The sequence below is a fragment of the Aplidium turbinatum genome, chromosome 14, assembly GCF_918807975.1.
Source record: "Aplidium turbinatum chromosome 14, kaAplTurb1.1, whole genome shotgun sequence".
NCBI classification, from domain to species: domain Eukaryota; kingdom Metazoa; phylum Chordata; class Ascidiacea; order Aplousobranchia; family Polyclinidae; genus Aplidium; species Aplidium turbinatum.
The window spans coordinates 20,911,267-20,935,761 of NC_137485.1; the positions used below are offsets into that span (position 1 = coordinate 20,911,267).

Below are 24,495 nucleotides of genomic sequence, written 5' to 3' on the forward strand. Positions count from 1 at the left end.
TCAATTACGGTGGCCTTTCATTACAAAAACCTACTATTATGACACAACAATGCGGTTGAGATTGGATTCTTGAATCTTTAATAAATTATGCCAATTGAAAGCTTTTTTTAATAGTTTTACGCAAATAAGGTAAAACTTAGCATTTGATATAATTCCTTGCAAATACCAAAATTGCTTCTTTTTGTAACACCAAAGTATCGGCCAAAATATCGGTATCAGTATCGGTAGGCCTATCGGCCTAAAAAAGTGATATCGGGATCGGTATCGGCCAAAATATTGGTATCGGTACATCTCTAATTACACGTATCCAATAACAATACACAGCCAGGGGCTCCAAGAGGGGGGGAAGTCGGGCAACTTTCCCCCCTAGGATAACATTGTAGCCTAAAGGAAAAACGAGTAGCATTTCGTTTTTTCATGTTTGAGGGGCCCATTTTTGCCACTAAAAATGATAGTGTACCAACTTAAAAAAAAACAATTTTTTGAAATAGGCAGTTCCAAGTATTTTTCGATCATAGTATATGTAACTTCAAATGTATCTCATCAAGAACAAATCATTCTCGTATTAAGGTAGGCGATGTTAAACTGCTTCAAGACGTAAAATTTGGTAGCCACTTTAACAAGTCGAAATTATGCCACTGAAATTGACTAGAATGAAACCGCCAACCAATCATAAGCTACGGTTTAACTGACGTAAAAAATGGCGAAAAGAAGATGATAGAAAGCAAATTAAGTGATGGATTTTTTGTCAGCTGGTTGGCTTAGGGGTTAGGGTTAGGGCTAGAAAGTAGTCATTTCATTGACCCGGGTTCGATTCCCACTACTGCTATTGCTCTTTTTCTTCTGTAATTACCAAATAAAGTTCAAAACAAGCGTTAACTCTCTGGATGAGTGCTAGAAGGATCACAATTGGACGGTAGCCTTTTATAACATGTTCTTATTGGTTGACGGTTGCATTGTAGTCATTCACAGTGGCAGAAGTTCGACTTGTTAAAGTGGCTACCTAAAATTTGATGCTGTTAAGCCTACTAATTTTGGCATCATCAATTTTCTATTGTTTTAACTTGACAACTGGTGCTGCTGCGTTTGGCTAAGCGTGTAGCCTACTATTTTTGCTTGACCAACATAACCTTGACTTCAAAAACTGCGTTGGCCAGGCGTAAGTCCACCCTGTTAGCTCAGTGGTTATGCGCCCGGCTCAAGATGACGCAGCGCTGGTTTGACTCTCGTGGTCATATCATTTTTGGAGTAATTGATCTACTGTAGCTTGTGTCATTTTCAAGTGTAACCAGGCCAGATAGGAAATTCAAAATAAAGCTGCCTCATTCAAGAAGCCTACCGGTACTTGAGCAGTGGTTACATGAGTAGGTGCTCACTGCCTACCTACAATCCCTCCTCGGTCTGCCTGAATCATACTTGCAATTGTTTCTTGTTGTTTTTTGATTTATTGAGCGCGAGTTGGGATAAAAACCTGATTTTGTATAAACTTACAATGGCTTTAACACGACAACTTAAATCCGTGGTACACATTCATTTCTCTAGCTTGCTTTTTTCGATAATGAAATGAAACTCAACACACAATGGCAAATACTCTCCAGAAACCACGGCTCCCGGCACGCGGCACGCGGCAAATGCGACAATCAGAAATTAAACGTCTTGGTCAGAAGGCGGGCCACGTAACGTATAACAGTGAAAGAACGCAAATTCAACGTTGCTTAATTCAACCAACCAAGTTACAAAATTCATCACAATTTCAATTCTAATCAAGAGGGCAATCGACCCGCCGGAACATTGCGGCCCCTAATTATGGCACATAATTAAATAAAGGTTGAAGTAGAAGGGTCGATTCCCGACATGCAATACACAGAAAGTATGTACATTAAAACTACACAAAAACGGTGATTATCTTTTGATAGCAGTGCAAGGCACTTGGACACCCTGGCCACAATGGCCTGGCGAATACTTACACGATTAACGATTAATATCTACGTTAGCTTCATGAGACACACATAGTAGCAAACAACTCAGACGCACTACACAGTACCTAACTAGCTACTTATAATGACGCAAATTACTGAGATCGCTTGCGAATACTTACACGGTTAGCATTTACATCATTTGCATGAAACACACAATAGCAAACAAATCAAATGCATTACACAGTAGGCCTAACTAACCAGCTACTTATAACGAGGCCGATGACTGAGATTGCTGTAGAGCATACGTTACTAAGACATGTTGTTGAGTTACGCATATTGGAGTCCTGCGGATGACACATAGAAATACGCAGGTTAATAACAGATTTGCGCCGTACATATCTACAATACACTACAAATTTAAATGAAAGGCAAGGGTGGTACAGATGCCTCGACGACACCAGCTAACAACAGACCAGGGCGTGGCCGGGTCCTGAACGCAGTCAAGCATTCCCCACAGGAGCAACGCACGATATATCCCTTAGGACCAGGTCCACTTTGACCTCACCCGATGCCTCATCCACCACTGAGACTGCCACCCTGACGCGCCTGACAATCGGTTTTCCTTTTCTAATTTGGGGGATAATCTCATGGACTCTCCCCAGACGGTACCTTCCTCTCTTAGTTATATCTTCTGGAGAACCAACCACCACTAATTGGCCAGGCTGTAGGTTTTCCACCAAACTGGCCCACTTTTTTCTACCCTGCAGGGAAGGTAAATAGAAAGAGATCCATTTCTCCCAGAAACTGTGAGATAGAGCCAGGTTGTACCTATAGTCTCTCCGTAACTCATCTCGGTCATGAGGATTTCCTACTGATGAAAATGGGCTCAAGAATGGGTTAAGGAGGGCGGCTGGGGTGATAACAGTAGAATCCTTAGGGTCATCACAGACAGGGACTATAAAGGTCTTTCGTTGACTATTCTTGTGGCACTACCAGTAAATGTAAGAAGTTCAACAAAGTTGGGTTTCCGTGATGAGTTCCCAATAACGTGGGAAAAGGCAATTTTGAATTGCTTGACCATTGCTTCCCAGGCCCCTCCCTGGGCCGGGGCATACGGAGGAATGAACTCCCAGTTAATTCCCTTTTTTCGCAAAGAAGTTTGAATTTCAGAAGACTCCAAAATTTCTGGTAGTCTTTTACCTGCCGCTTGAAATGTGGTCCCGTTATCTGAGTACATGTTACGTATAGATCCACGCAAGTCTACAAATCTGGTAAATGCTAAAACAAATTCACTGTAAGATAGTGACGTCACAAGTTCCGCATGGATTGCTCTACTCGCAAGACAGGTAAATAACAATCCCCATGCTTTCTTTAGGCTTCTTCCTTCTACAAACGTCATTGGACCAAAATAATCTACGCCACTGTTGAAGAAGGGTTTGTTATAGGCCGTGGTTCGTGGTAATGGTAGATCCGACATAAGCTGCCTGATAGGCTTTGCTTTCTCTAAGGCACATGGAGCGCAGTCATGCAAATAGTGTTTCACCGAGGAATTACCGTTTGCAATCCAAAAACGTTGACGAGTAGATAACAGTGTCTGTTGCACACCACAGTGATAGCTATCACAATGAGCGTCAAGGACAACTAGCCGTGTCAATGCGTGCCTCGAAGGCAAAATAAGAGGATGCTTCGCATCGACAGTTATTTCGGGAGACTTACTCAATCGACCTTCAATACGAAGTCTCCCCCGTGTGTCCACACAAGGACGATACTTTTTTAGAGAGCGCAACTCCTTCAGGCACTGTTTATCAGCGCCAGCTTCGCTCGAAGCAAGACGTTTTGTTACCACATCGATCGACTCCGGCAGGCCGTCACAACTTAACAAATCTCTATACACTACTTTTTGTACGTAAGAAACAACCCTATTTAAAGCGTCCTCAAGATAGGATGCATTTAACTTTGGTTTTACATACCCATGTTTCTTGCATTTGGATACAATGAACTCCGTGAAAGCTACAAGATAGGCGGCTCTTTTTTTCAACACGTACAAAGTAGGTGCGGTTTCGATCATCTTGCTAATGGAGCCAGCAGTTGCATTTTCACTTACCGTTATCGCCGGCGACAGTTCCATTTTACGAATAGCAGCATCTGCTCCATTCACCGTTGGGACCTCGCCCTCCTGCATGAGAAAAGATGGACCGCTGAACCACATCTCTCTGGAACTTGTTTTGGTGATGGCATTCGGTCTGGTTCCAACGTCTGCCGAGTTGAGATGTGTCGGACAAAAATGCCATTCTCTCACCTCTGACAAGAGTAAAATACGATTTAACCTACGAGTAACAAACTTGCATAATCGTAAATCAGGATTTCTGATCCACTGAAGGACAGTATTCGAGTCACACCAGAAATGTTTTCTAAGATCAGGCAGGTGTAGTGCATTAGCTGCCTGGTTTAACAGTTCCGTAGTATTAAGCGCGGCTACAAGCTCCTTTCTGGCAATCGGCCATGCACTTTGATGCTTGAGGACAACCCTACTTTTGCCAAAAACGAAGGATACGCAAGGGACTCCGTTACACAGCCTACGTATATACACAACGGAGGCAAAGGAGTGATTGGAGGCATCACTGAATCCATGTAACTGATATACGATATCATCGTCTGCACAACACGGCTCTGTGTTTACAAAATACCATCTAGGTATGGAAAATTCTTTTAGTAAATCTAATGAATGAATCCACGACTTCCACTCTTTTATGTAGCTTTGTGGCACTTCGGTGTCCCAATCGAGGCCTTCAATAGCCAAACGCTGCAGAATTAACTTAGCTTTAAGGAAGAATGGAGCGCCGAACCCTAGTGGATCGAAATTTTGGCCAAGTTGGCTTAACATTGAGCGACGTGTGTACTTCTCTAAAGGTTGGAGAGAGCACTTAATGAAGAATGAATCTGACTCGGTTTGCCACACACAACCTAGAGTTTTTGCTACTGGTAAGTCTGTGTCGTCTTTTTCGAGGTCGACATCGCGAAAGGAGGAAGCCAGCATCTCTTTTTTAAAGTCCGACAAAACATCCAACGCCCCTTTGTTGGCACTCCATTTCACCAAACTAAAGCCTCGGCTATCGAACAAGTCAATGGCTTGTTTAGCAATCTCACTGACCTCATCAAGGCTATTTCCAGAGAATATCAGATCGTCCATATACATATTTTTTCGAATGGCACGCAGGGTCAGGTCACTGGCTCCAGTGGGGTTTTGTTCAATCATCTTTTGAATGGCTAAGCAGGCGACGTATGGACTGCTTTTAATTCCCCAATGGTGTACACAAAATCTAAACGGAATTACTTTGCCCTTTTCGATATCATTATTCTCAAACCACAGCAAACGGAACAAGTCGCGTTGTTCCATTGGTAATTGAATCTGGAAGAAGCACTTGGTTAGGTCTGCCATTAGGCCAAACTTTCCCAATCTAAAGCGAGCCAGAACTTGTGTTAAAGGGTTTAATATGTCTGGGCCCGACAAAATCACATCATTAACACACCTACCCTTAAACTCAGATTTGCCGTCATATACCACTCGCTTTTTTGCTTGGGATGTCACAAAATATGGTAAGTACCACACACATGCTGATGAGTCATCGTCTTTTACCGGCTCAATGTACTCACTGGACTGCATTTCAGTCATCGTTTCTACTAAGAATATTCGAACATCAAATTGCTTTAAAGCCTTTCGTCGTAAGCTCAGAACACGGTCAAAAGCCAAAGAGTGGTTATCCGGTAATTCAAAGTCGGTTTTTAAAGGTACGGGCATTTCAAATCTCCCATCTTCAACTTTCATTTGCGTCTCAACAAATTTTTGTGCTATGACATCATTGCGGGACAGTTCTATCGTTTCATCTGTTAGGGTTAAATCCTTTATTACATGTTTTAAACGACTGATTTCAATCTCCTGCGCATCAAAACTGTCAAGACTAAGTGACTCCTCAGCGACGTTACCATTAATGGCAACACGACGTACTTTAGAATCACCAGAGATCATAGAACCTCGACCTCCACTAGCCAGCCAGCCCAGTGGGGTTAAAATAGCATGGGGCTCTTCCCGAGTCATGCCAACACGTTCTTCTAATACTCGCATCAAGTAAGCATGGTCATTCCCGATTAGAATATCGACCGACATTTTGTTAGGTAACGAAATCAATTCAACATTATCGAAATGTGAAAACCTATTTAAGTCTTGATGCTGCGGCAATGTTTCGACATGGTCACTCCAAGGTGCATTTACCACTGCTTCCACATCACCATACAGTTCGTCAGTAACTAAGGATTGGATATTAAATTTAACCAGATCAGAGTGTATTTCTTGTTTGCCTGCTAGAGTGTCCATGCGGAAGGATACATTATCCGTGGCTTTTAGATACAATTCTTTAGCCAATCGGCTTGAAACAAATGTGAGCTGAGAGCCTGGGTCGTGTTGACAGTAAACCAGAGTGGTCTCTCCATTAGATGGGTTTATGACCCGCGCAGCCGTGACACGATTAAACACTGCCCTCTTATGAGCGATGCTTACGCTACGATTAGTGACGGCAGGTGCCGTTCTAAGATCATTGCCATTGCCCGATGTTCCTTGAGGATTCACATAGGCGTCGTGCAGTAGATAATAGTGCTTAAATCGGAAATGTTCGCCGCAGCGCCTACAATTACATGATTGGGTGCAGTTTTTTGCTTCGTGTCCTAGACGTAGGCAGTTTAGACAACGACCAGTCGTGGCGATGACATCTCGGCGTCGCGACGGCGTCAAGTTTAGGAACTCAGGACAATTGGGTAGTCTGTGACGCTCTTGCTTATTCCTACTCTCACAATAGATACAAAGTATGTCCTTCCTCGTACCCTCAAAAGAGCGGCTACCAAACGTTTCTTCTCGGCTCCCAGAACTAAAGCCAGACCCGCGACTGCTACCTTGGGTGACATTTCTGACAGGCTGTGCTGAGGTTTGACGAATACGCATAATGTGATTATCACTTGCCGACCGTTTTGTATCTTTTCTAGCAACGACTTCCTCCATTAAGCGTATGGCGAAGTCCGTAGAGCGACACGTCTCTTCGCAATTTACGAAATCCATTAGGCTTTGGAAGCTTGGTTCCTCGGTGCTACCATATTGCTCTTTCAGATAGTACAAAAAGTCTTTCTTCGCATATCCAGGTAATCGACCTGCTAAGTCTAGTACAAAACGTCCTTCTAGCTGATGACGCTGGTTATACGCTCTAGCGAAGAGGGTACACTGAGCCAGCTCGTCTTTGAATTCCTTTATTGAGGATGATGACATCCCAGATAATTTATTGCCATGCCGTATCCGCCGAATCTCCGGCTCCGCGAGAAATCCGCCTCTAACACCAAAGCGCTGGGACAAGCGATCCAGCGACATATCGATCCTTTCCTTTTCGCTCCAACCAGAAGTATCCGATGCTAAGTTTGAGATGGTTTGCGCGGCGCTACGTACGCAGGCTGCCTGTAGCAAAGTCAGCCGATTTCCCTCAAATGGGCAACTCTCCATTAGTGATTCAATACGGTTTTTAAAAAATATAAATGGCATGTTGTTGCCGTCATAGTTGATTAATGCGGCCCTGTCATAGAAAGTGCGACAATTATGATATTTATAGAACCAGTTTTGTTGATCCTCAGCGCCTCTGTTTGCATTAAGCCCTGGCGGGGATGTCATAACATGTCTAGTTTCACGGCCATCATCTTTAACTAGTGGTAAATTACATCTCTCATCTTTAAGATCTTTCCTTACAGTTAAGGGGCATGTTTGTGACGGTTTCACAACCTTCTCTCTATGAAAATCACGTTGATAATCATAATGAGGTTCTCTTTCCGCGGCCCCATGGGTCCCCCCGGGCGGTTTTGCCAAAAAATTATCTTTAGTCCACGTTCTATACTTGTTTGTGAGGGCGTTTCCTGGAAAGAGCTTTCTTAGGGGAGTTTCTCTATGTGGCGGTTCCATTAAATTCTCCTGTTTAGCCTGGCTCTGTTTAGGTTGGGCATCTATGCTAGCGGCCCCATGAATGTCATGGGATCTCCCAGGCGGATTGATAATGTCAGCATCCCACCTCTGGACCTTTTCTATCGCTGTAGGGATGTAGTCGGTGACTCTGAGACTACTGGCCGTAGGCCGTCGTTGCCCGCGCTCCGACCCTTGGTCCGATCCACATTGTGAAAACAAGTCAAGCTTACTTTGCCTTGCTCTCAGTTCGGCTGCCTTGATCTGCATTTCAATTTCGGCTCTGGCTTCGGCTTCCTCTGCTTCGGCTCTGGCTTCCTCTGCTTTGGCTTTGGCTCTGGCTTCCTCTGCTTTGGCTTTGGCTCTGGCTTCCTCTGCTTTGGCTTTGGTCACCCGCATCTGTTTTTCCCACCGCAACTTCTCCATTTCGAGCCGGATTTCAATCTCTTCTTCTTTTGAACGGCGCGAGCGACTACTCGAGGCACTGGTGGTTGATTTTCCTTTTATTGTACCTAATTTTGTATCTACCTTGGAGATTTGCTTCTGTTTTATAGTACGTCTCAATTCCTCAATCTCTAACCTGACCTGTTCTGTAGCTTCAGATATCATAGTGCTATCCTTTAGTTTATTCGCAAGTTCTAACAGTTCTCCAAAGTTGCCCTCTAACTCCGCCATATCAACCAAGGCCCGCTCTAGCAACGCTTCATCATGTACCATGGGGAGACCTCTCCTTAATTCTCCAACCCCCTGCAGCACCTCTCTTTTTTTGTGTCTGACGTCCCTGAGCACAGCTTCTGCACTGGAATCAGCATGGGTAAGGCTGCCATGAACCCCCTGAGGATACACCTGCCCAACGCCCGGGTGTTCCGCCGCACCACCCCCAGACGCAGCGCCCCCTGTCCCACTGCCAACGGGAAACGCACGAGACACCGGATGGCCACCGTCACCTTCCATTTATCAATTTAAAAAAATTACACTACTGTATACTATAGCCTACACACACTAAAAGCGACACACGTAACGTAATGGACAGCGTAACCAACATTAATTAGTAACTTACCGCTCTCTGAGTTACGGTGGAGCAAGCCTTTTGACAAACAATACAGTATTTTACACAAGTTATTATACACAATTAGGCTCCGGTACAATAGAGTTCCAGTTTACAACACAATTAAAGTACGGTTATATTAAAGTCCTTTCGTTGCAGGGATGTGCTGACCACCTCTTCAGAAGTCTTCCTTGGTTGAAATTTAAATTTGTTAGTCTTTAAGTTAGTCCTTTAGTTCTTGTTCTTTCAATTCTGTCAATTTTGTTAGTTCTTTTAATTCTTTTATTTCGTTATTTAGATACTTTATAGTTCTTTACTTCAGTTGTCCAATTATCAGGTTTTTATTTTTGGTTACATGAGTAGGTGCTCACTGCCTACCTACAATCCCTCCTCGGTCTGCCTGAATCATACTTGCAATTGTTTCTTGTTGTTTTTTGATTTATTGAGCGCGAGTTGGGATAAAAACCTGATTTTGTATAAACTTACAATGGCTTTAACACGACAACTTAAATCCGTGGTACACATTCATTTCTCTAGCTTGCTTTTTTCGATAATGAAATGAAACTCAACACACAATGGCAAATACTCTCCAGAAACCACGGCTCCCGGCACGCGGCAAATGCGACAATCAGAAATTAAACGTCTTGGTCAGAAGGCGGGCCACGTAACGTATAACAGTGAAAGAACGCAAATTCAACGTTGCTTAATTCAACCAACCAAGTTACAAAATTCATCACAATTTCAATTCTAATCAAGAGGGCAATCGACCCGCCGGAACAAGCAGTTTCAAATCCATGCTTCTCTGCATTTGTTTTTCCTTTACAATATTATGCTAGGGGGGAAAGTTTCCCGACTTTCCCCCCTCTCGGAGCCCCTGGCTGTGTATTGCTATTGGATACGTGTAATTATAAATGAGTTGATGTCATGGTTTCTGTAACACTGATTGCAAACAGTGGTGGATTAAGGTTGGCAAGGGTCTTTACCAAACCAGAGTCAGCTTTGCCCAAATTTACAATGGATCAGAGTCGAAACATATTTTTTCTGACTTTGATAGTCCTGATGTTTTCAGGTTGAAGGTTTTCAATATTTTTTCACCACATGATATTTTTTATAATGCGACCCTGATTGTAAGTAGTTTTTTATAAATTTCATGGAAACCAAAGATGTAAATTTTGAAACTTAATGTCAAATAACATTGTAACATTATTGCGTGAGTCTTTGAGTCTTTGCTACATTATTTTTGTCGTTGAGTTTTTTTTGTCACATATCCATGATTGTTGCTTGCATATCCTTTGTACCAACTACTTAGAAAGTATTTTAAGCAGTAGCCTACTTAGTCAGTTTGTTCCTATTATGCCTTAACACATAACTATGGGTGCAAATAGTTCAAATAAAGCATTTTCAATTCTTCACGTTACATACCGTATCTTTCAAACTAAAGCGTCATTTTTCATTATTATCAGCTTATGTAGTTAAAATAGAGACAAAAGTTGCATTAGAGCATATGTAAACATGGACCTTCTGGAAATTTTAAGCCAAAAACCAACATTCTAGCTTAACCGGTTTCCAAGTTATGGGATTTTCATGAAATTTGACCCTCGGATGACCTTTAAAAATTATGGGCCACCTGGGTGTAGGTGGCACAAACCCAAAACCTTCTCAGAAGTTGGTTTTAGGTCCATACGCCACTTTTGGTTAATCTGATTTTTTGATTTGAAAAAAAAAATTTTTTTCACTCCACCCTACTGCATATAGGCCTAGGTTATTAGGTTATGTCTTCAGATTATCTTTATGGAATATACTTGAACACGCATCACAAACTTGAGTATGCATAAGAATGCATAAGCATAACCTAAGGTTCTACAAAATACTGTAGTTTATTTTTGCAAATCTGCCGTTTAAATGTATTTTTAAAATGTTTATTTAGGTTACAACAAATATGTCAAAACTAACCTCCGTCATTGCACCACAAAAGTAGGTTGTTAGAAGAATATTAGCATTATGACTGAGACACCTTCTGAGCTTTAAATTTTATTCTATTTTGAGCATTTTAGTTTCGCAAGCTACAAGAAGGACAAATTACTTTTTAGTGAACAAGTCACACGCTCATTTACATCTCTCTGAAAATATAAACAGAAGCCACATCAATGTCTTTCACATAACCATTTCTTCAATTTTCCATGGCCTACTGTGTACACCACTGCTGCAGATTACTGCATAATGTCACAACGGAGTGAATGGACTAAAAACATATTTACTATTATTGTTTGCTTGTTTAATATATAGGCTAGTAGCCTATATACTGCACCTGACAAAATGATGCTCTAGGGTTGTTTCTATTCATTCAAAGACAACTTTATCAACAATTGTTGATAAAGAACTACTAAGAACTTTGATATTACTTTGATAAAGAACTACTAAAAGGAAAAATGAACAGCAAACGAAATAGGGGTAGACCATCAAGAATCTGGACTAATGGTATTGAAGACTGGTCAGGACTCAATTACTAAACTGCAGTAGAAAAATTTCACAACAGAGAAACTAGGCGCCTCATTGCCTCCAACCCTCGACGAGAGGAAGGAACTTAATGATGATGATGATGGTTGTTTAGTTCAGATGTGAAAACAAAAAATAAGTTGTCTTGAAAACAGTGAATATTTGTCATCAAGATATGATTATGCTATATTTTAAAGCTAAGGGCAGCTAACAAAATCACAAACTTACGATAAATGATTACAAATAGATAACTTAATTTTAATAAAAATGCCATCAAGTTCGTGAACAGTTCTGATCAAACAAAAGTGTTACCACGCCAACAGAAGAGAATCGATTTTATCGCCAGCATCTAAACGTCGTTCTGTGATGTCATCGTGTCGCAGTGTCACGAAAACAGACGTTGTGAGTGCGCAATCGTTGTCTCATCGCAAGTGAGAATTACAAATTTCTGGAACGCTGGAAAAATCTGTGTTTACTTAATTTGTCTTATGGCACAAGATTGTGTTTTAAAGCTTGTTTTTATTGCGTAGAAAATAACTCATTGAGAGAAGTGTCACTTAAACCAACGCTAGGAAGAAGTTGTCTAAACATGAATCCAGATATGTAGCGAACAATCCTCCCGCGAAACTAATTGTTCTGCTTCAGCTTATATTGCTAGTGGGTCATAATTCTGATCATCTTGAAAATTTTTGTCAACTTACTCTTTATCTTCAGTCTTCACACCACACACTAATTGCAAGCTGCGTGGGATATTATGGCACCAGCAGTGCTCACCAACCATGCAGCTTCTGATATCACCGCAAACCGTTAACTTTTTTTTGCGCTTTAGGAGTGATGGCAGGTACGCTTGTGCTCCTTGGCAGTGTAATTGTAATGACCTTACTTGCCAGTTTGGACTCCGGAGTGGCCAAAGATGAGAAGAGTTACATAACCGAGCATCACCACCTCACAATATATGAAACGTTCTTGGTGAGCCTTTGTGATATCATTTATGTGTTTTGTACAGGTGTGTTTCAAGGGCTTACTAAAAACCAGTTGATCAGTTCTATTTCCTAGATAGAAAGGGAGATACTTTTTTTGATTTGTTTCATTGATTTTTATAATACAGTCTAATTAATTTTTTACTATGGTGACTTTATGGGCTTACGCAACAACCACGTTACCCATATATAGTTGGAATTGGGAAGATTTTGGCTTAAACTTGTGCTGACGTGCAATCCATAATATGCGTTACTCAATTTTTAATTTTTAAGATCTCCTGCGCAAAAAAATAAATATAAACTCACTCGAAAAAACAGTCACTGTAGACTAGCTGGAACGATTTCTACGAAAGAAATTAAGAAACAATGACACCATTTCTTAACATTTCCATCATACTAATGCCAAGGATCAAGTTAGTGATCCCATTGATAATAATTCTCGCCGTAAAAAGTTTCGGTAATTCTAGGGATTCGATAAGTGCTAATATTTTGTCTGGAAACATTTCTTTCAAATATCGCTTTCTTGTCAAATTCTCTTCAATTTCTCTCCAAAAATATCAACTAGTAACTTTAATTTTAACGTCTATGACTTTTAAAACCCTTTGCTTTTCAACCTTCATTTATGCAAGTTAACTGCTCAAGGGAGCCGTTTTGGGACCAAATTCAACCAGCTGTTACGTGTGATCTGCTGGATCATTTGAACAGAATTTGTACCAATATGTAAAAAACTCATTTGTCTAACTTTGAAAAGTCAATATTCTGACATTTCTTAGACTTAACTTAATATTCCAAATTTTGCAAAAATACACAAACAATAATTTTGCTTTATCTTGTCGCCTTTTAATTACCGTGCTAATCCAATGTCATGCAAAGAGCTATTAAAGAATGAGTGAGCTCTAACGCACTGCGGAGTGTGTGTGCCTGTGTTGCAACGGCATAGCATGGCATGGGAATCTGGCATGTTGCATCCTGCTTTACTTCTGAAATCTTTGCTGCCAGAAACCCAGAGATGGATTACTAGTCGGCTAATCAGGCATTGTTTGCATTATGTTACAACGTAAACAATGACTGTTTAGTGTTTATACTGTGCTGCAATGTGAAGATGACTGATTCTACTTCTTCATAGAAAACGACGACTTGTACGTCCCGTAACAATTTAAAATCTGTTCTTCAACTCGATTCAGCAAATAAGCAATAATTTCTGGAAATAATTCAACAACATCCTTTTCACAGAAAACGTACTTGATTCTTATTGAGCCAATACTGGCATTCTGACATGTGGAGTAAGGAAAGCTCTATCACATTGTGTTTACATCATTTAAGGAATGTGTATTTTTCAATTATTTAATTCTGTCAGAAAATCAATGTAACAAGATCATAAAAATATAAACGATGAAGATGAAATAAATGTTAATAAAAAGTAGTTTATATCATTTCATCAAATAGCTATTCATCGCTATATTCAGTGGTAAGAATGTGATGTAACAATAGCAAAAATAAATGACCATCGAGTTCAGTATCTGTCTACCACCTACAAAACATGATGCGAAATGTAGATATTAAATTTCAACGGTTCCATACTACATGCCGCTGATTACACTGTTTACAGTTCCAAGATGGATTTTTCTTGTTCTGAACATCTGAAAGTTGGCTTTCACACTTTTCGTTGTTCAAAATAAGAGAAAATTTTATGTTTTGCGCACACTGCTAGTATAAGAGTGTAATTTGGAAAAAAAATGACATGATGCAAGTCTTTCTATACGCAAGATTTTGTAAAACAGCACAAAAAACTCTATCCGAGTCGATAATTGCGTAATAGATCTAACAATACATGAATAAAGAACACATTTATGGAAGTTGTTATGACTACATAGCCCTTCAATCTAATCAGGCACATTTACGGCAATTTTTGCTCATTTTATGCAATTTTATGATATTTTGTAGTTGGTTTTGCATGTTTTCCATGCAATAACGTATTGCAAGTGGCAATGGATATTTGCTAGCTCGACCTACTATTGTTTTTAATAATTTGTATATGAGATTTTATTGTAGATAGCTATTTCTCTAATCGCTAAAAAGAAAAGACATATATATTATTTTTCATGAACAACTGCGAGCTCACTGGCTGGTATATTATAGCACAAGTATAACATCTTCTATTGTCCAGAGTCCACTGTCTCCAAACAGAAAACCTATTCTGTTTTATATTGGTTCAACGTCCTGGTACGTTAAATTAAATAAAAAAAGTGATTTTCTGACTGGAATGTTGTAGCCATCAGCTCGGGGAAAATTAAGGTCAAACTAAACAATGGAGAACTCGGCGATACGTCTCTCCCTTGCGCATGTTGATGCACGAAGCAATTATGAGCTTTTTGTTTGTTAGCGCAATGTAATGCATTTCATGCTTTACTGAAAGTTTACCAGACACAGCAAAATGTCACCAAAATCTTGAATTTACAAGAAAATTACACAACTTTTACTGTCAAATTTAATATCATCGGATTCGCCTTGCAATTTTGGGAAAAGTCAAGAAAAACCAAGTGCATACTGTGCATCCAGTAATCAAAGGAAATATGAGGGAGGGTTAGGTCTAGCCCCCCTTTGAGGAGCAAACAGGGGACTGGAAACACTCGTGAAAATGCAAAGCCTGGTTTCCAAAGTCTGAGAACCACTTGCTTTTACTAATTTACTATCACTTTAGGTTTTTTGGTGTTGTGAAAAAATAGTGTTTTTAAGTCAGCCTTGTTCGACGAGTTAAGTAAATGATGAAAACAATGAAATTTCAATTGGATTATAGCTAGAAATGATATGTTTATTTTCTTTTACCAGGCTGTGTGCAATCTCATCACCCTATTGGGCTGCTTAGCGGCTTTTTATGCATTCTCAATAGTGCGGGCCCCTTGCAAGCCAAATTCTTCTGTTGGTTTGGATGTCATTCTTCTTTTTATATGCTTGGTTGGCCCTCTTTTGGTGGGACTCTTCTCCATTCTATCACTGACTGCTGGCTCCAACATCACCAAGCAGCCAGGATGGCTTGCTTCTCTAGCGGCTTCACTGACAGACATTGTCGTGAATCTTGTTCAGGTAAGGCATCACGCATCAATCCAATTTATCTTAAGTTTTTGTGCTATTTTTTGATGAAGAGTAGGCCGAAGTTATAACTCTTAGTTTTCTACATGAAATCATATGTTACTTAATATTTTTAGACAAATCACTTTCTGCAAAACTAGAATCGACTAATGCAGCACGTCGCAACCGATGTGCCGCAGGGAAATATTTCCACGTTTTTGATTATTTTTACTTCGTTTTTCTGTTAAGATATTTACATTTTTATCAGCACATTATCAAACATGATCAAATCTACATCTATAAGTTTCTTGGCAGCCGATTGTAGCAAAAATTGTCAGCGATAGACATGTGTTACGCCTATTCAGTTGGGCTCATCAGTATCGCTCCACTGAGTTACGCCACAGAGTTCTCGATCGCTGCTTTTGGCAGTTATTGAATTCTTACCTGGAAAAGAAATTGTATAGCACATTGTGACCAGCTCAGTGGCCGAGTGGTTTCGCCTTCGGCTCTGGTCGATATGAAATCAATTCCTGGTCGGGTCAAACCTAAGATTTTAAAAACGGTACAGACTGCAATCTTTTTTACACAGCGCAGTGAGGTAAATCGGGTAATAATGTAATAACATCATAAATCTGACATAAAACTAAAAATGAGCCCTGTCGTTGAAAGATCTTTTGAAGAAACACAGATCCTTTCATCACAATGTTAAAATTTGCTGCCTGGTGTTGTCGCAATTTGATGGCGACTTGTTAAATTCAGCAATGACTTTTACGATTTTCGGCTATAGATAAATAATTTGCAATAAAATCTAAAATGCTTTGAAATGTCTAGTTTAAGCGAACTACTAAAAATCGTTTTACAACTATAATTGTAGCAGCAGTTGTGTATTCTCGGCAATAGACTCAGTTTCAGTAGATTTTTCATCACTTGACCTGTGCAGACTAATGCTAAGTTGACACCTTGCTTTATGTGTGGGATTAGGTATAGAATCGTCGACCGCCTTTATATGTCAGCTTACAAAGGCTTTTTGGCGATTATGGGCAAATTGTTAATTGTCAGAACATTTCTTTGCAGATTTTGCTGATCGTTCACGGTTTGAGTAGAAAACCCGCGTCTAATCCGCTGTCACGGTAAGTATCTCAGTAAGCTAAGTGGGGTTCTTATCCGTACAGTTGTAGATAGTCAGGTAACAGCAGTAGATACCATGATGCTCATAGCTGTTGGAAGACTTTCAGTCTTATTGACGGATACAACATACAAACACTGCACAAGACAGATTTCTCCAATAGTTGGCTATCGCATTTTTTTGTGATTTATTTACGATCGCATTGATTGATTTGGCCAAATTTATGCCAAAACAAATGAATTTCGCACATTAAAGTGCAATTAATCAATAGTAACCCGTACTGAAGTCAAAATATCTAAAATCGGTATCGCCTCAGTTTGAACTCATTAGTTTTAAATAATGATGTGTGTTTTTACGCTGTATCCATTGCAGATCTAAAATTGCTCTAAGCGCTTTCCAAGACTGCCAGCTTCAGCGCAGCCGACTTTATATTTTACCCGTGTGCTAATCAAGAATGAAATTCAGCACCATTTTTTTGAGATCTTTGGTATGACAGACAGGGCGTCGAACTTACATCTGCCGAGTCAAATGCTCACTCCTAAGGCAGACAGCCGCTACGGCTAAAATAGGGGAAACGGGGAAACTAACTACAGAGCAAAGTGTGAGTTGTCACAAGATTAAGTCAAAATATTGAATTTTTCACAAGATCAACAATTACTTCAAGCATACTGCTGCAACTAGGTTATTACAAGCCAAGTTCAATCTTCTTTTATTTAGAAATACCCCGGTCACGGGTGTACTACTGCATTCGCATGACGATTATAGAACCACATTATTGAGTAGTTCGGACAATGATGGAACTATTAATCGGGTTAGTACGTTCGGGATGTTTGGCTGGAATCGTAATGTCGTTATTCAAACAAGCATGAAGCCTATTGGTTACTCCATGTGACGGCACATTATAGTAGGCTATGCATGGGATGGATAAAAGTGGCTTGCCTGAAAAATAAACCACTATAAAACTTCGTCTGAGTAGACTAGTAGAGTCTAGACTCTAAAACAATGTTTTTCAGCTTCAGACAATCAAATTGCTAAAAAATGTTTCTTTTTAGGACAAAGTACTTGTTCAATCGCGCGGCAACGAGGCTAACACGGTCAGTGCTACGTCACTGACCCCGAGCAACGACAAAAATCAAATCCTGCTGAGCGTATCCGAGTGGGATGATGAGAAAAAGTCTTTAGTTCATCATTCCACTTCAAACGAACTCTTTGCTCCATCCTCTCTGCTCTATCCTCGTAATAGCAGAACAAAGGACCTCAGCCTCCCACTGCAGCCGAGGAAGGCGCGCATTGTCCTGCGTGACGTCATTATATTTTTGGTGATAGCAAATTCTTGCTTGTGGATGTTGCTTTCTTTGAATGGAACTGCATTTTCTATCTATACCTATCAGAGCGAGTACTTTGGCCACAGCGCCTGGACGACGTTGACCTCGGTCACCGCTCCTCTCTCCATATTTCTCAAGCTCCACTGCGCTGCCTGCTTTTTCGAAGTCTGGTCATACTCTTGAAGGATGTTTTATTCAAAATCGAACCCTCAACTGCGCTTTTACGCGTAAAGTAATATTGATGGGATAAAGTGTGCGTGCCACATACCAGTTTGAACATTGCCTTTACTGTGTAATTTATTGCATTCACTGTGTTAGTAAGCTGTGTACACTTGTGCTACCACCATGCAAGCCGTCTTTTCAAGACAATAAAGATACTTAACATTGCGCATGTTGTGTAAGACATCATCTATAACCCTTGCGTCGAAAGGTAAATTGTGCTGCGTGGTCAGGACAGTGAGCTTGCGGGTGTTCTTCGTCTTAAAGTCATACTAAAGGAAAAACCTGACTTGGCGATTTTCCACGTTCTTTGTGTTTAACATGCTGCCATAAAACAATTTTGAAAAAAATTTGGCCCCATTTCGGTCTGACCACCATTGCGCGCGTGCTTTTGTCAGAGCTTTCAAAACTGGAATGGGCTTGAGCAGCGAAGCGTGCGATTATACAGTCTACGTCACCAGCGACTAGCAATCAGCTGATCGGGCAAGAGTTTTTACCGCGTGAGTTTCAAATGGCAGATCATGTTCTTCAAACAGTAAATCAGCTTCTTTTACATAGATTCAACGTATTCAGGCCTTCAATCAATGTAAAATGAAAATGTAAAAAAAGTTTTTGAAGGCAAATTCCACAAAGGCATGTGAAACGATTTCAGCTAGGCAATTCAGAAGGCGTGGAGTAATCAGCATTTTTTACATGGATTCAACGTGTCCAGGCCTTGAATCAATGTGAAAATTCTTGTAACGCAACACGTCTGAACTTTCCAACCCAACGCGCGAAAAGACTTTTGATATCGCTACTGCTAGTCGCTGGTGACGTATTCTCGAGCAGTGTTTCCACTTTTTGGTCATTTTGCAAAAAATAAATGAAACACTGGACTTTGCGCCTTGCCAGCGCCATTGAAAAATTTTTTTTTTCAGTAATTTTTTATGAAATGTATTCTTGAGTGTTCAGTTTACGTATTTTAATGCTTAATTCCCGTTTGAAAATTTCATTTAGTATGCCTTTAAATACTGGGTTATTTTTACACACAATGCCAAGTTGGAAATAGGGCACGCGAGAAAAGTTTGTTATCACTGTGGTTTCATTGTGTCGCTGATAAATCCTTATATTTTTTGCTAACGATGAAAGGCCAGAGTCTCACATTTGAGTAGGCAAAAGGTATGTCAATGGGTTTTTTTTTCATCAAATTTGACCGTATGGTTTATGGGTAAAACTTTATGTTGGGCGTGAACAAACGCAATAAGTCAGACTTTAACTTTGTTGAAAAGTCCAAGTTTAATTCCTGCAAATTCAATTGCTTTCGATACCTCACGTAGGCTTAGAACAGTTTAAACATGCCTGAATTGCCTAAAATTACAAACGCCACAGTAGTTTTCGTAAGAAAAAAATAGTTAATAGGCGATGCCGACAATGCAGAAGGGGATCTAGAAAAGGGTTGGGAAAGGACCAGAGTTTTAACAAAGCAAAATTTATAACATAAATGAACAATGCAATGCAAAACTTAATGTCCAAATACATGAAACGTAAAGGGGTGTGGGGGGTTGCTTCCCTGAAAATTGTGACAAATATAATCTTGTTTTGGTCACTTTTTAGGAGCAATATATTTTTTTACTAAGATGCACACTTAGTATGTACGGTAACCAAATTTATCAAACTGGATTGTGGTAGAAGTTTTGTTTGAAATTTAAGTTAGCCTACCATTTCAAGACTGTGGGATGGCGCATTGGAACCGGCTTTCCAGTTATGTAAACCTGGTTCGACTCCCGGCTTCAGCTGGTTGTTGAAAACATCGCTCACCTCTACCCAGGGTGTAATAAATTTTGTGGGCATAATTGCTGCAGGAAAGGCGGCCGAGAGAAAGGAACTGGCCACCCTACTCTCATTAGTGCCGAAGGCTTAGTATAGTGAGAACTTTATTTTCTCATATCCGACACTTGAATCAAGTATGGGACCATTTTTACCTTTTTTTATTATTTCAAATTACTTTATTTCCCACCACAGAAGGATTTCAATAATTTATTACTCAGAAGTTTGTATAGCCTAGGGTGGAGTAGCCTTTCAGCAGGCTAAAACTTTCAAAAAATTTACCTGAGGTGTCCCCTCATTCACAGACAACATTTTCACTTTATAACCTATTTCGATTCCAGTGTTGTACGCTGAGGCTAGCGCCGTCAGTTTATTTTTTAGTTGACGGAAGTGATTATTATTTTGCCGATTTTAAGCGTCACGCGCTATGCGTCATTTTTTGTTTTCATGAAAAATCTCGTTTCACAATGAGATTTAAATTTTGTTTGACGTTTTGACTTTCAGACTGATAGCTATGAACAATCTTTTTCTGTGGCAGCTGTTCGTCTATCCAATTATGCAGTTTCAAGTTTGTTTATCCATGGTTTATCGTATCCTGGGTTAATCTGAGTCTTTCGCAGCTCGACACAGTCTCTAAAACCAAACTCGTTACAAGTCGAATACACAAGAATGGCGCACCAACGATAAAGAACCTTTCTCTATGCCAGCAGTTGATAGTCTATCCCAGAGGTCGAGAATCTATGGCTGCAAGCCATGTATGGCTCTTTTGATAATGGCATGTGGCTCTCCGATATAGGCTAAGACAAAATACTTCCGTTTTGTGAGACCCTGGCTGAAATAGCGCTAGAAATTAGCGCTGACGTTGACAACACTGGCAGACAAAAAATTTTTTTTGTTTTGGTGCCGAAGATATTTCAACTGTTTTTAGCTAATTTGGGGTTGCTGATTTCGAAAATGCAATCAGTTTTTGTCTATCAGGTCTAGTTTTCTAGTTACGGTGATTCCACTGCATGAGTGCACTTATGCATAATAATTGCTCATGTAAAGTCTACTCACGAGTCAAATATATTGTTAAAAGACACAAATCAATTTCAGCAAGTCAACAAAGAACTTAAAAAAGTACACACAAACATAAGATTAATAGGTATGGTACAGTAGCTTTTTATTCTTCTACTTGCTTAAGTGTCTGTCATAAACTTGCGCTTAAGAGATCTACGAGAGTGAACTGCAAAAGCCTCATCGCGTTTAATAGACCAGCAATAGTCAGCTTGTAGCATTCCATTATTGCGTCAAACAAGTTTCCCTTTCTTTAACTTGAAATCGCTCCCCTTGCTCGTCACTCAAATCGCCAAGATTACCAGGAAAGTAGTCTAGATTTATTATCACCATCATTATTATTGTATTAATGTGAAGAGGAGGTAACACAATTTTTGATCCTTCCACGTTCCACCAGAGAATGAGCTTAAACATTTTTCTCTCCAGGAATCATTTCACTTCCTTTAGGCCAATGTTTCCTTTTCCAATGCTGATATCTTGCCCTGCTGTCCCACAAACAGAGAAAACAGGGAAACTTTGCGTATCCACCTTGCATTCCAAGCAGAAATCCAACCATTTTCAAATCAACGCAAAAGTCCAATTGTGTTAATAATATGAAATTTTTTTCCAAAACAAATTTGACTTGGTTATACTTTTCTTTGAGAATTGTTGAATGTCCAAGTGGTCTTCTTCTTTTATTGTCGCACTTGATTCCAAGCATTGACTGCCTCGTGTATGAAAAGTTTCCAGGATTCTCTGTTGTTTGCTTTGTGTATTAGGTGTATGTTGGTGTTAGTTTTGTCGGTTTGTTGGTTTAAGTATGTTAATCTTTGTCTGCCTTGGGCACGCTTCCCTTCAATTTTGCCTGTGAGAGAGAGATGTTCTAACTTGCCTTTTCGCAGTACGTGTCCTAAAAATTGAAGTTGTTTTTCTTTGATATTTTTTAGAAGATTGTTTGTTTGTTTGACTTGATTTAAAACAGTTTGGTTGCTTTTTCTGTCAGTCCAGGAAATCCTCTGCATTTTTCGGAATGCCCACATTTCAAACCCATTTATTCTTTTATTAATTGATTTGGTAATTGTCCAGGTTTCTGAATTATATTTAAAAATTGGATAAATGTAGCACTTCAATACTCTGAATCTGGTTGCGAAAGATATGTTCTTGTTGCATAATATTGTTTTCATTTGCTGGAAAGAGGCTCCTCCAAGTGGTACAGATCCATAAACATTTCCATTATGCAGTAAAACACATTTTAGACTTCGTTTACAGCTGTCTATAAAAAGTCGCCAATCTTGAGGATTGTATTCTGCTACACCAAACTTTTTAAGAAGACCTTCCACATCGGTACAATATAGGCTACGTACAGGGGTCACCAACCTTTTTTGCATGAGGGCCACTTTGGCACCAAGGAGAGCTGTGGCGGGCCGCACTAATAAAATTTTAGGTAGGTTGACTCTTATGCTAGAAATGAACGCATTTCGTACCCAGTATGCAGCGTTACATGTTGTTACTATTTATCTTAGAATACCGCAGCAACAAAATTAGTCGAACAACGCTACTGCCAGGATAAGCTCCTTTAACAACACTTTTGACTTCTTAAACAATGTCTAATAAACGAGGCCACTTGTTTTGCGCACTTGTAGCGAGGCGAACGGTTTCATTAGAATATTCATCGCCAAGCAAGAGTGATGTTGTCACTTCGCTTCACGAAAGATACCTTGCAATTAACAGTTTTAGTAATCAAAGAAATGTTTGACACATCGCAATACAGACAACAACAGTGACCTGCTATGCTGTTAACATATCAGCGAAAAATAGGCTTCAATAACAGGGAGAAAGAAACTAGGCACCATGAAACAAACGCTTGTAGAAATCACCAAAAAAAAACGTTTCTATCGTAACTCATGAACGGTGTTCCCTCTAAAAAAGCAATGAGTTGGTTTTTTCATCTTTTTGTGAGAGTCTATAAAACCGTATTTCTTGATTATTAGACAACTGTCACTTGCGGTGCTTATCAGCATGACAAGAATTGTTGATTAACAACATTTTGCAGTACCAAACTAAATATTTTCATAATACAACCAGAAGTTGTCTTATAAAAATACAACCAGAAGTAATACAACCAACACCTGTCAGAAGATATTGCATTTTCTTGATACAACCAGAAAATGTGTTTAAATTTATATAAAATATTTTGCCAATTTATTATAAATTGAGTTGGCATACCGGCCTATTTTGCTAACAAAAACTTGCTTAACAGGAACACTGCTCGTGAAACACAATAACGGTGAAACGCACACTAGTGTTTACATGACACTTACAAACTTAAAATAAGCAACCCCAAGCTCACAGACAATTTCGGAATTCGAAAACAGACGTTTTAATCAACCACTGGGACAGTGTGGCTGGACATCGCATTGGAATAACTTTAAGCGACCCCCGCCTAGAACTACAATCTGAATGGTCGGTCGGTGGAATCGTATGCAAAGCGAAAATATGCTTCCCGAAAACCATTTTTTACCTTCATGCTCATTGACTCCTCAAGAAAAGTATTTTTGGTTATACTTGTACGCTGATACCTTCCGCGGGCTGCAGCGATACAGCGTGGCGGGCCGCCATTTGGTGACCCCTGGGTTACAATATCAGTTTCCTAAGAAAAATAGGGCAAAAATTCGACATGGCGTTTCCGATAGAAAGTGATTACAGTATCTGGTTCAAAACTATTTTTTTCTTTGAGTCTTGAAGCCATTAACTCAGAAAATTTCTTTGATAAGTTTAAATACCTCGCCAAGTCATTGAGTTCTCCCTGAGAAAAAAATTGACAAGGTAAAATAGCAGAAGGAAATTCGATTTTAGCAAGGGTGGAATCGCTGTCAGTGGAAGCTTGCTCGTCTTCGCTGTCAGGAAGTAAATCCAATTGTGGCAACCCTTCAAAATCAGGAACAGAAAGTTTTTCTCTGTGTAGCACTGGCCTGATTGCTGAAGCTAGGTTTGGATATTGCAAGGAAGTCGTATTTTTTCTATTGATGCCTTTTATGTTTACTGCATAAAAATAGTAGTCGCTATTATGATCTTTTGGTTCACGCCACACCATTGGAATAGCAAACCTTAATCCGTTTCTTATTTTGTTCGTTAATTGACGTAAATGTTCTTTGCAAGTTTTGCAAACAATGTGGAGAGCCCAAGACTTATCTTGATCCCCCAACTTCACTTTAAAGTAAGCAAGATAAGCACGCTTCACAAAATCATTGATTGGTTTTCTGTTAGGCTCTAGTGTGTAATCACCACAGATGTAGCAGAAAATATTTGTGTTATTGAGACAACGTTTTCTAGATGTTGTAGCCATAAGCGCGCTAGACCCCCCCCCTCCCCAACAAAAAAGCTCCATTATGCTGTCTTGATTTGCACCTACTAGCATTTAACACAGAAAACAATTGTCTTGGCATTGTCTGCTTTCATTGTTTGTTTTAGAATGTAATGCAAGAG

The 24,495-nt window shown here is 39.8% G+C and overlaps 1 protein-coding gene across 2 annotated transcripts in view; it reads left to right on the plus strand.

The window, feature by feature from the left end:
• LOC145783223 (proton channel OTOP1-like) overlaps nt 1-18,336 on the plus strand; it is a 34,234-nt gene extending 15,898 nt beyond the window's left edge. For both annotated transcript variants that reach the window (XM_082595030.1, XM_082595031.1), the window contains 5 exons: nt 12,279-12,418; nt 15,259-15,513; nt 16,573-16,628; nt 17,342-17,435; nt 17,677-18,336. In XM_082595030.1, the coding sequence (XP_082451156.1) occupies nt 12,279-12,418; nt 15,259-15,513; nt 16,573-16,628; nt 17,342-17,435; nt 17,677-18,132 (1,001 nt within the window). In that variant the 3' untranslated portion in view covers nt 18,133-18,336. The remainder of the gene's footprint in view (nt 1-12,278; nt 12,419-15,258; nt 15,514-16,572; nt 16,629-17,341; nt 17,436-17,676) is intronic.
• The last annotated feature ends 6,159 nt before the right edge of the window (nt 18,337-24,495 follow it).